Source organism: Myotis daubentonii, chromosome 1 (genome assembly GCF_963259705.1).
Source record: "Myotis daubentonii chromosome 1, mMyoDau2.1, whole genome shotgun sequence".
NCBI classification, from domain to species: domain Eukaryota; kingdom Metazoa; phylum Chordata; class Mammalia; order Chiroptera; family Vespertilionidae; genus Myotis; species Myotis daubentonii.
Genome location: NC_081840.1, coordinates 46369523 through 46384347, shown reverse-complemented (window position 1 = coordinate 46384347; position 14825 = coordinate 46369523). Strand labels below are relative to the sequence as shown.

The 14825-nt window shown below is 39.0% G+C and overlaps 1 protein-coding gene across 11 annotated transcripts in view; it reads right to left on the bottom strand.

Moving 5' to 3' along the window:
• The window catches only part of CSNK1G1 (casein kinase 1 gamma 1), a 162447-nt gene that overhangs the window by 95969 nt on the left and 51653 nt on the right, over positions 1 to 14825 (bottom strand). For 10 of the 11 annotated variants that reach the window (XR_009453118.1, XR_009453117.1, XR_009453119.1 and 7 more), the window contains 2 exons: positions 12463 to 12865; positions 2469 to 2509 (listed from right to left, as the gene is read on the bottom strand). Coding sequence is in view for 6 of the 11 variants with exons in the window: in XM_059699064.1 (XP_059555047.1) it covers positions 2469 to 2509; positions 12463 to 12643 (222 nt within the window). In the remaining 5 variants the exon portion in view is untranslated. Of the gene's footprint in view, positions 1 to 2468; positions 2510 to 12462; positions 12866 to 14825 lie in introns of those variants that run through there. The other variant, XM_059699082.1, reaches the window with a different exon arrangement.

The following is a 14825-nucleotide window of genomic DNA, read 5'->3' as shown; positions in this document are numbered from 1 at the left end:
TGTTGGTACATTTAAAGTTGTCGCAGAGGCTCCTTACACTATCTTCATATTTTTTTATTCGTTTTTTTCTTCTTCTCTGCTGATCAGCTGTTTTTTGCTTCCTCATATTCAAAATCGTTGATTTGGTCCTCAGAATCCTCTCCTCTACTATTGATTATTCTCCCTATAAATTATTCTTTATTTCAGTTAGTGTATGCTTAATTTCTGACTGGTCCTTTTTTCATGTCTTTAAAGTTCTCATTGAGATCCTTGAAAGTCTCACTAACTCCCTTGAAGCTCTCATTAAGATCCTTGAGCATCCTTATAACCATTGTTTTGAACTCTATATCTAATAGTTTGTTTGCTTTCATTTCACTTAGTGTTTTTCTGTTCTTTCATTTGTGATATGTTTCTTGTCTCCACATTTTGGCTGCTTCCTTGTGCTTGTTTCTATGTATTAGGTAGAGCTGCTATGTCTCCTGGAACTGGTAGAGTGGCCTTGTGTTGTAGGTGTCCTGTAGGGCAGTGGCTCAGCCTCCCCAGTCTTCCGAGTTGGGCACTCTAGGTGCGCCCCTGTGTGGACTGTGTGCACAGTCTTGTTGTAGTTGAGCCTTGATTGCTATTGGCATCACTGGAAGGAGCTGACCTCCAGACCAAATGGCTATGAGGACCAGATTGGACTATAGTGGAAGAGTTGCTTTACAGAAGAGACCCTGGGGAGCAGGACTTGCTTCAGTGGGGCTCTGGTGCTCACTGAGTCTGCCCCTGGAGTGTATGGCTCATGGATATGTAGAGTTCTAATATGGTATGGTCTGAAGCTGTCTACCAGGTGCCTGGCTCTGGGGCCACACGGCAGGAGCTACAGAGGGATCTGCAGGTGGCTGTTACTTGTGTTGGGCTTAGAAGTGCCCAGGCACGACCAAGCTGTGAAGCAAGGCAGGCTGTTGCTAGTGCCAGGTCTTGCTGATGCCAGCTGCTTGCTGTTTGAGAGATTTTGGGAAAGTCTGAAGTCTGAGCCAGGACAGGCCATACAAATGGGAAAGCTGCTGCAAACAGCTTGGGTGAGGCTGCAAATTGAATGGGGCTGGGTGTCAGGGAATCACCAGGGTGGAACAAACAGTGTGAGTCAGGCTGATGGAAATTCATATATGGCTGTCAGCTCTGCAACAGGGGAGGTCTCAGCATAAGAACAATGACCCCATGAAAGCGCCCATGTCCGGGAGAAAGCTGTCCCTGAGTCCTTACTCTGATGCCAGATAATGCAGTTCCTCCCCATGTGTCTCCCTATATTCCTGGATCCCCCAAGCTGCTGACCCAAAGCTGGAGCTCAGAGGCAGTGGGTCCATGTAAGTTCATTTGCCGGCCCTTAAGAAGAACTGCCTGGGTCTACAGCAGCCTCCGTGTCCCTCAGCCACAATAACTGCTAGTTTTTATAGCCTGAAGTTATGGGGGCTCCTCTTCTCAACTCTGGAACCCTGAGCTGGGCGTCTGGTATGGGACCCCCTGCTCCTCACGGGAGGCCTCTGCAGCTAAGATATCCCTCCCAATTTAAAAAAAATGCCACACATGGGTGTCTGACCAGCACATTTCAGAACCTCTGCCCCTCCTACCAGTCTCAATGTGCTTTCTTCTTCACTTCTCTAGTTGTAGCACTTCCATTCAGCCAGATTTCAGGTGGTTTTGAATGATGGTTGTTCTGTATTTTAGTTGTAATTTTGATGTGGTTGTGGGAGGCAGTATCTGCATTTACCTATGCCACCATCTTGGTTCCCCTCTCTTTGCTTCAAATTTGACCACATGATGTGCTTTTCATGTTTGGCAGCTTTTGAAGACAATGATTAGATGATCAAATTTATTTCTGTACTAAGTATATTAATAAATACCTTACATTTTAAAAATGAATCGGTCACAAAAATGATAAAATTTTCAAATGAATTTATCTTTTTAAAAAATATGTTGTCGTTGATTTTAGAGAGAGAGAGCGGAAGGGAAAGTGAGGGAAGGAGGAAGAGAGAAACATTGATTGATTGCCTCCTGAACATACCCCAACTAGGGATCAAACCCACAACCTGGGTATGTGCCCTGACTAGGAACTGAACTAGTGAACTTGCAGTGCCTGGGACAATGCTCAACCAAGTGAGTAACACTGGCCAGGGGAAATGATTTTATCTTTTAAATAGCACTGTGTAAGGTATAAAGTTCACAAAAATTACTAGTTTTGCAATGATTTTTTTTCTTCCAGCAATTTTTTATTAACTATTTTTTATTCATCATGGCTAAACTATAGTAAGTATCATTTAATGTTATATAGTATACAGTAATTCATGCTGTAACACTATACATAGTTGAAGGAAAATGACTTTATGGGGTCATATGTAAGAGAAAAAGAACAGTATTTTTGTAAATGCTCACAATTATTTCCTATAAAAAAATATATGTGAGGGTGAGAGCACTAAAATACACTTAGTACAAATATAGATTCTACTCACCAGTTTGATAGCTACATATTCATTGGTGTAGAGGTTTTTACCTAGGAAAAAAACGAAATGTATGTTTTAGTGACACTTATTCCAGGAAATACAAAGCAAAATCATAGCTTACAGGGTCATGAGAAAGGTCACATTCCCAAAGCTGTTCACATATATAAAACATGATTTATAACTGAAATGCTAAATAAAGATGGTAAGACCCAGCAAGACAAGAACAAAAAACAGCTTGAGAATTTGAAAATTTAGACATAAGAATATTTTTTAAATCTATTTATCTCTCTCACATATGCACATTTTATTTTTTAATATTCCCTAACTATTAAACCATGAGATTAAGCAAGAAAAAACATCCAGAATTTCAAAGATACAGAGATTTTAACTCTTGGCACAATAAACACACACCCTCATTTTTACAACTCACTGACAAATGGGGATTTTATATTTTTTTATCATGGTATTTAGTGTCAATATTAGTTAGTATAGGAGAGAACCAAGATGGCGGCATAGGTTAACGCCGGAGTTTGCTGCTTTGAACAACTACTTCAAAAGTGTAACCAAAAAACGGAAGGGACATCACCCAGAACCACAGGAACGCTGGCTGAGTGGAAGTCCTACAACTAGGAGGAAAGAGAAACGCACACGGACACTCAGAGGAGGCGCAGTGCTGAAGTCAAATTCTGAGGTGCGGAGTGCGCGGAGCGGGCTGGCGGCGGAGGGCGCGGTTGGCGTTTTCAATCGGGAGGGAGTCGCAGACTCTGAGCACCAGATCCGGGCGAGTCTTTAGGGACCCAGACTCAAACAGGAGAAGCGGGACTGTCTGGCTTTGGTCAGAGCGAGTGCAGCTTTCTCTCCGAGCTTTGCAGCGGGTGCTGGGACTCAGAGAGGCAGAGCCCCTGGGGACAGGACTGAGAGCCGCCATAACTGCTCTCTCCGGCCCACCCTGTTGATCCTGTTTGACCCGCCCCGCCCAAGCCCTGCACAGAGGCATTTGCCGGATAGCCTCAGGCAAAGGCTAGATTAGCACCTCCCTAGAGGACAGAAGTTCTCTCACTACTGACACAGCTGATTCTCATAGCCACTTGGCCTGGAGGTCAAACCCTCCCTGGAATTAGCTACAACAATCAAGATTTATCTATAAGACTGCGAACAAAGACCACTAGGGGGTGCACCAAGGAAGCATAACAAAATGCGGAGACAAAGAAACAGGACAAAATTGTCAATGGAAGAAATAGAGTTCAGAACCACACTTTTAAGGTCTCTCAAGAACTGTTTAGAAGCTGCCGATAAACTTAATGAGCTCTACACGAAAACTAATAAGACCCTCGATCTTATATTGGGGAACCAACTAGAAATTAAGCATACACGGACTGAAATAACGAATATTATACAGACGCCCGACAGCAGACCAGAGGAGCGCAAGAATCAAGTCAATGATTTGAAATGCGAGGAAGCAAAAAACATCCAACCAGAAAAGCAAAATAAAAAAAGAATCCAAAAATGCGAGGATAGTGTAAGGAGCCTCTGGGACAGCTTCAAGCGTACCAACATCAGAATTATAGGGGTGCCAGAAGATGAGAGAGAGCAAGATATTGAAAACCTATTTCAAGAAATAATGACAGAAAACTTCCCCCACCTGGTGAAAGAAATGGACTTACAGGTCCAAGAAGCACGGAGAACCCCAAACAAAAGGAATCCAAAGAGGACCACACCAAGACACATCATCATTAAAATGCCAAGAGCAAAAGATAAAGAGAGAATCTTAAAAACAGCAAGAGAAAGAAACTCAGTTACCTACAAGGGAATACCCATACGACTGTCAGCTGATTTCTCAACAGAAACTTTGCAGGCCAGAAGGGAGTGGCAAGAAATATTCAAAGTGATGAATACCAAGAACCTACAACCAAGATTACTTTATCCAGCAAAGCTATCATTCAGAATTGAAGGTCAGATAAAGAGCTTCACAGATAAGGAAAAGCTAAAGGAGTTCATCACCACCAAACCAGGATTATATGAAATGCTGAAAGGTATCCTTTAAGAAGAGGAAGAGGAAGAAAAAGGTAAAGATACAAATTATGAACAACAAATATGCATCTATCAACAAGTGAATCTAAGAATCAAGTGAATAAATAATCTGATGAACAGAATGAACTGTTGATTATAATAGAATCAGGGACATAGAAAGGGAATGGACTGACTATTCTTGGGGGGGAAAGGGGTGTGGGAGATGTGGGAAGAGACTGGACAAAAATAGTGCACCTATGGATGAGGACAGTGGGTGGGGAGTGAGGGCGGAGGGTGGGGCAGGAACTGGGAGGAGGGGAGTTATGGGGGGAAAAAAAAAGGAACAAATGTAATAATCTGAACAATAAAGATTTAATTAAAAAAAAAAAATATTAGTTAGTATAAAGAACCGTGTGAAATAAAACCAACTATTGTCCCAATCACCTTTTGTAAAACTTATCTACTGTATGTAAGGAAATGATTCTCAAAGCTGTTCTGACCCTTCACTAGAAACTCTAGATCTGTATCTTTCACTATGTGCAGGAAACAGCTAACAACATTTAAACATCTCAAAGTTCTTCCTGAAATAACTATTTTTCCTCTCAAGCTCTCTACTTGTATAAATAAAATCAATATTCTCCTAAACATTTAGAATAGGAATTTGGCAGTGAGGATGAGGATAAGAGCAATAACTATCACTGAGTGAGTCCATATTACATGCTGGGTACTTAGCTACCTTCACCTCCCTAACCCCATTGATTCTTGAAGGCTTTAATTCCTCCCTAGTGTTTTGCATACAACATATAGTCACTGCATTGGCTTTATGTTGTTTCTTATATATTTGTACTACCTTAGTCAGCTAGACTACAAATATCTTGAGGAGTAGAGATTTTACCTAAGAGTTCTATCAACGTCCTATGGTGCTTAAGACCATGCTCTACACATCTCAGACACCCCAAACCTTAACTGATTAAAGGTTATTTGTATAGACATCAAAATTATAACTAACCTACAGAACAACCATCACTCAGAACCACTTGAAATCTAGCTGAGTGGAAGCCCTACAACTAAGGGTATAAAGAAGCCATATCCAGACTGGTAGGAAGGGCGAATTCACGGAATGGGTTGGTATACCACACAAATATGTGGCAGATAAAAATCAGGATAAATATCTCAACTGTGGAAGTCACCGCTGAGGAGGGAGGGGTCCCAGCCCAGGGTTCCAATGCCAGGAAGAAAAGTCCCTATAACTTCTGGCTGTAAAAACCAGCAGAGATTAGCCTTGGCTGGGTAGCTGAGTTGGTTAGAGTAATGTCCCCATATTCCCAGGTTGTGGGTTCGATATCCAGTCAGGGCACATACAGGAAACAATCAATGAATACACAACTAAATGGAACAACAAATCGATGTTTCTTTCTCAAATCAATAAACATACATACAAAACAAACAAACAAAACGAAACAAACAAAAAACACAGTGGAGATTGTGGCTGAGTGAGAAAAGGGCTGCTCGAGTCCCAGGCAGTTCCTTCTAGACACCTTTCCCAAGAGTAAAAAAATTAGAAGGATTTTAGGTTGAAGAAGGTAGAAAGGCATCTCAGGAGAAGAAACTACATGAGCAATCTAACAAAAAATGAGAAAGTAGATGGTATAGGCTGAAAATGGTTTGGTCACAATAAAACAACTTAACTATATTATAGAAATTATGCACATATTTCTTTTGAAGAAAAAGTGTTCAAAGAAATCCCAAGCACTTTGAATTTGTTTCTTCCAGAGTCTGGGGAGGAGGGGGTTTCTTACTAATCAGTGGGTAACTTTTTCTCATTTTCCCCAGGTTCAGCCAAGGCCAGTTTTCAGTGTAGTTCACCTTCAACAGTATAAACCTTCCATCTCCCGGGAGGATGGGAAAGGGAAGCTGCAGGGGGAGGTGATGCCAGGAAGGAAGAGGTTTAGTTATCCAACAGCTTCACATATAGACCTGCAACTAGGCTTCCTATTTTTGGCTCCTTTTGCATCCTAACTTTCTGAAGTTCCTGGTGTCTCCAATTCTTAAGCCTATCTGGTGTATTTTATGTTACAAACTGGCCTACACTTTCAATCATTCAGCTTTCTCTGGACTGCTAAATCAGCTACCACTTAGCTATCTGCTTTCCAGCTTCCAAAATTTTGTTAACATTTCTCATCTGTTTTTATCTACTCTCCCATTTTGGGGGGGTTCCTTTAAAATATCTTTTCTATCCCTGGCCGGTTTGGCTCGGTGGATAGAGCGTCAACCTGCGGACTGAAGGGTCCCGGGTTCGATTCCAGTGAAGGGCATGTACCTTGGTTGCGGGCACAACCCCAGTGGGAGGTGTGCACGAGGCAGCTGATGGATGTTTCTCTCTCATCGATGTTTCTAACTCTCTATCCCTCTCCCTTCCACTCTGTAAAAAATCAATAAAAGATATTAAAAAAAATAAAATAAAATATCTTTTCTAAATATACTTTATAAAGAACTGAGGCAGCGCCCGGTTCCATAAACTTCCGGATATATTACAATTAGCTATGCATATATCTTTTTACCTCCATTAGACACAAATTTCCAAAGGACAAGAAGAATGTTCAATTAATCTTTTTATCCCTAGCAATAAGATAGTATCTGATATATACAGATGTGTGCTGAAGCGAACCAATCTGACTTGATATACAAAGAAGGTCCTTCTGAGAAAGTTCTAGGACAATAAAAAAAGGAGGCTGGTTATCAAATTATGTATAATTCTAAATGCAAATATAGGACTTTTGATTTTATTATTCAACATGCTTTGAAACCACCAAAGATCTCATTAGCTAAGAGGAAAAGCATAATGGTGAAAGCTGTATTTTTAAAGTACTCATCTGGCTCCAGTGTATAAGAGAGGATACCTACAAGTAAAATAAATAGGAAGTTTTTATAGCAGAACATTTAAATGGTATCTACCATATACAGTGTGATTATGAAAATTACATGAGTTAGAATATATGAAAGTACTTTGTAAACTACAAGATGATAATCTAATTCTTATTACTTCTATTATTGTAGGTATGAGGCAATACTTTCTGGAAGAGAATGACTTAAAAACAGGATTTATAATCAAGGCATTTTGTTGTTTCACTTATTTATGCATGCACTGGTTGCTTCCTGTATGTGTCCTGACTGGGGATCGAACCTGCAACCTTGGCATATTGGGACAATGCTCTAACCAACTGAGCTACCTGGCCAGAAGGCATTTTGAAGAAAAATCTAACCACATGTAATCATGAGGGATAAGGAAAAGAGAAGGGTCAAAAATTATGTTCAATCAGTAGAGAACCAAGAGAGTAGGCAATGGTCATTCCACTCCACCAGGATGCCTTCCTCTAAGTTCTCATGAAATCTAAAAATAATAGACTAATTTTGAAATGCCCCTCATCTTCAATTTTCATATCTGTATAAAAGAATATACTCACAGAAATATAATAAATGAAACAGCCTCTGTAACACCAAACATGATGGCTGATATATCACAAATTGCTAGCTTGCTTACGTTCGCTTTTTTTCTCTGAGGGCATCGAAGAACTGAACATATGTCACGCTCTGACAAAGCAATTATCCTTACGCCTAAGAGGCGCTGGAGGTGACTGGATAATTCTCTTGAGCTATGCATACTCTAATAAATTCCTTTGTCAGGGAACATCATTTAGGCCGAACAGGACAACACAAAATGCTGCCACATGTGAAAAGCTAGACAATCACTCAACCACTATCCTGAGAGAGTACTCAAACATTTGCTCTGGAAGAACTTAATTACATACAGTTAAAATTCTGCCCATTTAAAATGAATGACTGCTTCAGCTAAATACTGATATATCTGATATATATGTGAGAGAGGCAGGCAGTTTAACAGGTAAAAAGTACCATTGATGAGATGGCACAATCCCAAAACTTTTAGCATTTGTTGCACAAAATCCACAATGCTTCCCAAAGCTCCCTTCTTGGCTATGGGTTCTTTTAGTGTTGTTTAAAAAACAAACAAAAAAACCACCCTGCATTACATAGAAGTTTTTGGAACTTACAAAAATTAAGTTTACACCTAAACTCAGCCCATTTGAAACAGCAGTCCTGGATGTGATAACTGCCCATAAAACCACTACATGAAGACTTCCTGTTTCAGTAAGTCACCTACAGAGACATTTACCGTAAGCTTCATCAGACACAGCACTATTTCAAAGAAGCAGCGTCTCAGTTCTCAGTCACACCAATAAAGGGACATACAGCCTCGGGTTCTCAGTTTTAGTTAGATCTCTAGCTAACTAAAGTGAAAGTAGTACATTTATAAGTTACTACCTAGAACTTATAAAAAGTAAAATCCAACCAAAGAACTTGAGGCAATTAGTAGTTAAATCAAGAAGCCTTTTTTTTTTTTAAGTCCTCACCTGAGAATATTTTTTCCATTGACTTTTAGAGAGAGTGGGAGGGGGAGAGACAAGAGAGAAACATCGGTGTGAGAGACACACACCGAATGGTTGCCTCCCGCACACACCCCGACCAGGGCCGGGGATCAAGCCTGCAACTAAGGCATATACCCTTGACCGGAATCGAATCCGGGACCTTTCAATAATTGGGAAGCAGCTGCTCCTGAGGAACAGGTGAAAAGCTGTATAAGGATCACTGACACATACTCTTAAAATCAAACTTTAATCCTCTTGTACAAATGATATGCCTTTAAATAATTTTTAACACTTATTTTTCTTTTTTATTGAGGTGTAACTAACATGAAGTAAAGTGCACAAAGCACACAGCTCAGTGTATTTTTACATATTCATACACATAACCATGTAACTATCTTGGGAGAGAACATTTTCAGCACGCTAGTAAGTTTTCTTGTGCCTCTTCACATCAATAACCCTCATCTGTCGCCACCCAAAATAATCTATTTTGATTGTAATTGCAAGAAATTAGTTTGGCCTATTTTAAATATCTATGAATGTAATTATATAATAAACCTCTCTTTTGTGTCTGCCTTCTTTTGCTTAACATTGCTCTGTGATTCATCTGTTTTGTTGCATGTATTAGAACAATGGAACCTCGGTTCTTGAACTTAATTCATTCCAAAGGCTGTTCGAGAAGTGATTTGTTTGAAAACCAAATCATTTTTTCCTATTAGGAATAATGTAAAGTGAATTAATTTGTTCCAGACACCCAAATTATTTCCTGTTTTATCCTTTCTTAGATACAGTACATGTCTAATGTACTGTTTTTCTAATAAACTTTAAAAACAAAAAGAACATAAAATGTAAATGAAAATTTAACAAAAAGGAAATGAAATGTACATTAAAAAATGAAAATTTAATAATAATCAGCAGTAATAAAAGCAAAAAATACATGAAAATATTCACAGCACAATATCCTGAAATGTTAATAGCGGTAAACTGACTCATATTTTCTAACATTTTCTCCTTTGTCGCCTGAGAGATGTGTGACAGGTATCAGCATGAAAGGGTTGTCAGGTGGAGAAGCGAATTGTTTGAGATAAGAGATGTTGGAGAACAAGGTTTGACTGTTCATGGATTTATATGCATTATAAACCGTCTCTCAGCAGTAATTTTGTGGATATTTACGTCATAATTCATTTAATTCAAATACTACTGCGGTGCTGGAGCAAAGTCAATCCATTATGTAAATGAATGTTCATTAAACTAGTTGCTAAAGCAATTCAGTAGTTGCTAGGAACTCAGTATGAAATTGTACACATTACTCCTATTCTCAGAAGCATCTGCTGGCTTTGCTAACCTGAACATGAATACCACTAAATGTGAAGAGCCTTTCATTATCCTACCTTCTACCAATAAAAATAAATTCATTCTCAGCTCCAGTGATCAATTTTGCAGCCAGTGATCTCTGGCTAGTGCAATGATGTTTCCCTGAATCTCTCAATGGAGGATCAAAGGTAAGACTTCTTTTGCAGAATCATTAGAAGCAGCAGAGGTAATAAGCAATACCCTATACTCCCATTCCCCCAAGAGCCAAAGTCTCCTATAAGGAATCTTCATAATAATCATAGCCTCAATGTTTATGAAGAAAAGGAAAACACTTTAGCCTAAAAGGGGGGACCTCTTCATTCTTGAAGCTGATGTCCACCTTCATACATTTATAAGATCTTTCATTTTCTCTTCTTCATTCACCTATGAGGTGAATTATAAATAAACAGCCAATAGACCCAATTGCTAACTTCAAATGCTAACCCAAATGCTAACTTCCCAATTTCACAACTTCACACTGGTTGATTTTGTCATCATTCATCATCTCACTCATAAATTTATACTTTAAATTAAAAAATCGATTTCCACATACCCTGGCCAGTGTTGCTCAGTGGTTTAAGTGTCGTCCTGTGCACTGAAGGATGACTGGTTCGATTTCAGGTTAGGGCACATATCTGATTACAGGTTCGATCCCCAACTGGGACACATGCATGAGGCAACCTATCGATGTTTCTATCTCACATTGATGTGTCTCCCTCCCTTCCTCCCTCCCTCCCTTAAAATCAATGAAAAACATATCCTCATGTGAGGTTTTTTTTTTTGTTTTTTTTTTAAAAATCAATTTCCTTGGTTGGGAAAAAAACATTTGCATAATTTCTCCCTGAAATTTTAGCCCAATCCTGATGCTAGGACTTCCAGGAAGAAATGCAAACATAGTAACAGTTGGAAGCCTCTCTAAACAGGATGGTGCAGCCACTGTGAAGAACAGTATGGAGCTACCTCAGAAGACTAAAAATGGAACTCCCATTTGACCCAGTGATCCCACTACTAGGAATATATCCCAAGAAACCAGAAACGCCAATTAGAAAGGATATATGCACCCCTATGTTCATAGCAGCACAATTCACCATAGCTAAGATTTGGAAACAGCCTAAGTGCCCATCAGCAGATGAGTGGATTAGAAAACTGTGGTACATATACACAATGGAATACTATGCTGCGGTAAAAAAAAAGGAACTCTTGCCTTTTGCAACAGCATGGATGGAACTGGAGAGCATTATGCTAAGTGAAATAAGCCAGTCAGAGAAAGATAAATACCACATGATCTCACTCATTTGTGGATTATAGAGAACAACATAGACTGATGAAAAGGGACAGACCCAAAGACTGAGAAACAGCGATCAGGCTATCAATCCCCAGAAGGAAAGTAGGGGAGGGCGGGGGTAAGGGGAAGAGATCAACAGAAAGACTTGTATACATGTATATAAGCCAAACCAATGGACATGGACAATGGGGGGATGGGAGCATGAGTTTGTGTGTGTGGGGGAGGTTGGGGGTTAATGGGGGGGGCGGGATGAGGACACATTTGTAATACCTTAACTAATAATAAAAAAAAAAAAAAGAGAAAAAAAACAATAAAAAAAAAAGCTGAAAAAAAAATCAATTTCCTTGGTTGGGAAAAAAACATTTGCATAATTTCTCCCTGAAATTTTAGCCCAATCCTGATGCTAGGACTTCCAGGAAGAAATGCAAACATAGTAACAGTTGGAAGCCTCTCTAAACAGGATGAATATATCCTTGCAGATTAAATTTGGGAATTATTGCCTTATCAGGGGCAAGGTTTGAATTAAAACAAGACCTTACTCCCTTCTCAAGGTGTGGGGTCCAGGGCCAGCAGCATCTAGAGTACCTGGAAGTCTGTTAGAAAGACAGCATTTAGGGCTCTAACTTTTAGGCCAACTAAATCAGAATCTTCATTTTATTGTGATCTGTATGCAGATCTCCTTACACCAAAATATTGGTGGAAAATTTAAAAGCCTATACACATAGACATGAACCTTGCATAACAATTATAACTGATAATGACTATCCCATTCACAAATTCTTTAGTTCTTAAGAGAATTCTTAATTAAGAGAATTTCTCATAAAATTATAAACCACTTGCTGTGAAACACACCACTGCCTATTATAGCTACTGCTGTAGTTAGTGGAAGTCACGGATATAATCAAGTTCTTACCTAATCTGAGCTCTCCGAAGTTCCCACACCCTATCTTCTTGCCAACCCTGAAGTTGGGTCCCACCATAAGAACCCCAGAGGATGTTGAGGAGCCAGTCGGTCGGGAACAGTGTGCACTCCTTTGTGCCATGGGTTTAGTGGTCCGTTGTCTTTCATCCTTCTCCCTACTAGGATGGTCCATTATCCTACCCGACAGAGTCTCTCCACAATGAATAGCCTCAGGCTGTATACCTCTCTTCAATACAAAAGTATGTCCAAATGAACCGTAGTCAGAGAAGGGTAGAAAGTTCTTTTGGCACCATATTTATGCTTCTAATGTATCTTCAAGGGATGAAAAACCATTGGATCGTTCTTGTAGGACATGTAGTCTGTAGGTCCCGAGCATAGACGGATATTTTGTAACCTAGGTAAAAATCAAGAAAACAGTTAAAAATTAAATTTTAAAACAAATTGAGAAAGTTACCACAATGGATCTTACCCCAAAATGAGCAAAGTGGATAGTTTCCTGTAACTGGCTTTGGTTTTATATCTTCCAACAGGTTAGCCATCTGGACTAGTTATTCATCAGGTAACATAAGCTCAGTAGGCTGTTCACCATGGCAGCTAAGGGAACACACAAGCCTTTAATATAAAAGGCTCTCTTCTAATACTATACATATGGCCCAAAAGAAAATTATTTGTTGGCTTTTTTGTCACTAGGTAACAGACATATATGGTAGGGTTAAATCTAGTTAAATAAACTGAGGACAAAAGCTCTTCCTTTTAATTTGGACAGAATCTATCAGAAATGAGGTTACTTGCTCTCCCCCTCCTCCAACCCCATCATTTATCAAGCACTGACAGCAATCACACAATCCAAGACAAGTTACTGAATGACAGAGACTTCTTCTATAAAGAACTTTTCAAAACCCTAGTAGTACTAAGCAGTCCTAGACTAAAACTTTGGAAAGCTCAACTTTTGGTCTAGTTTCACTGTGCACTGAGTATACAAAGAAAAAGTACCTGAAACTAATCCTGCGCACAAATCCAAAGTGAAAATAAAGCTGAGAAACAAAGTCTTAAACCAACCTCATTCCTGTGGGAATTCTCCAGTGTCCCAAACTGAGCCCAAAACAAAAGTATACAATGAGATAATTTTGATACTATTTTTTATAATCCAAGTGAATATCCTTAACAAAACAATATATATTCTTACCACTAAACACATAGTTATGTTTCACTTTCATTAAATATTTTCCTTAAAACTTTAAGGAAGAAAAGAGCTGCATGATTATGTATGCAATAAAACAAATTAAGGTAAAAAGATCAGGGTGATGAGACGAGGTCAGCATTACTGCATTTCCTACATGAGCAAAATTATGAATTTATATTTTTCCTCATTCTTTTTTATATTTTCAATTGTATCTAATATTCTCCAATTATCTTTATTTACCCAAAGTTCCTCACATAATATTAGTAAAGTAGAAATACAATTTACAATGTCTTATGTAGATAATCCCATCTTAACTGCTAGGAGTGTGTCTCTATGAGAAACTGTCAGGCTATACTTTCTTCCCTTATACTATAAAAATTTTTGAAGACAGAAAAGTATGTCAGCCTATCCAGACAATTTTGAGCATTCAACTAACTCCCAAATTTTCATCAATTATCACTCACATAATAGTCTCATTTATAAAATTTGGAAAACTGTACTACCTTGTCTGTTGTCCTTCCTATCTTATTTGTGTTCACTCTATTTTTCTAACAAATGGAGTTTATTTTTATAATGCTTGCCATTAATTTTCTCCATTGCACTGAGACTTGTGTAACATTATGTTAAGTAATCAACCACAGCTCTCATTTTCCTTGTACACTTGCATGTATATATTAGAAAAACACAGCACTCAAGGTTAGAAACCTGCAGAAAGCCAAAAACTGCCTTCAGCTGGGAAAAGGATAATTGTAACACCTGCTTCTAGATCAGAACAATAACTTTATTTCCCACAAATATGGCAAAAATTCACATTTAAGATACCAACTTTCTGCCCTAGCAGTAGATAGAGCATTGGCCCGTGGACCAAAGGGTCCTGGGTTCGATTCCAGTCAAGGGCACATGCCTGGGCTGTGGGCTCAATCCCCAGTAGGGGGCGTGCAAGAGGCAGCCAATCAATGATTCTCTCTCATCACTGATGTTTCTATCTCTCCCTCTCCCTTCCTCTCTGAAATCAATAAAAATAAATTGAAAAAATATATCAATTTTCTAACCTATGCATGGGATATTAGTACAGTTAATGAAAGATGGTCAATATCACTTTATGTGGTGCCTCTCATTTAAGAAGGAAAACTAATTGAACAACAGATATTTTAACAATCCTATTTATTTT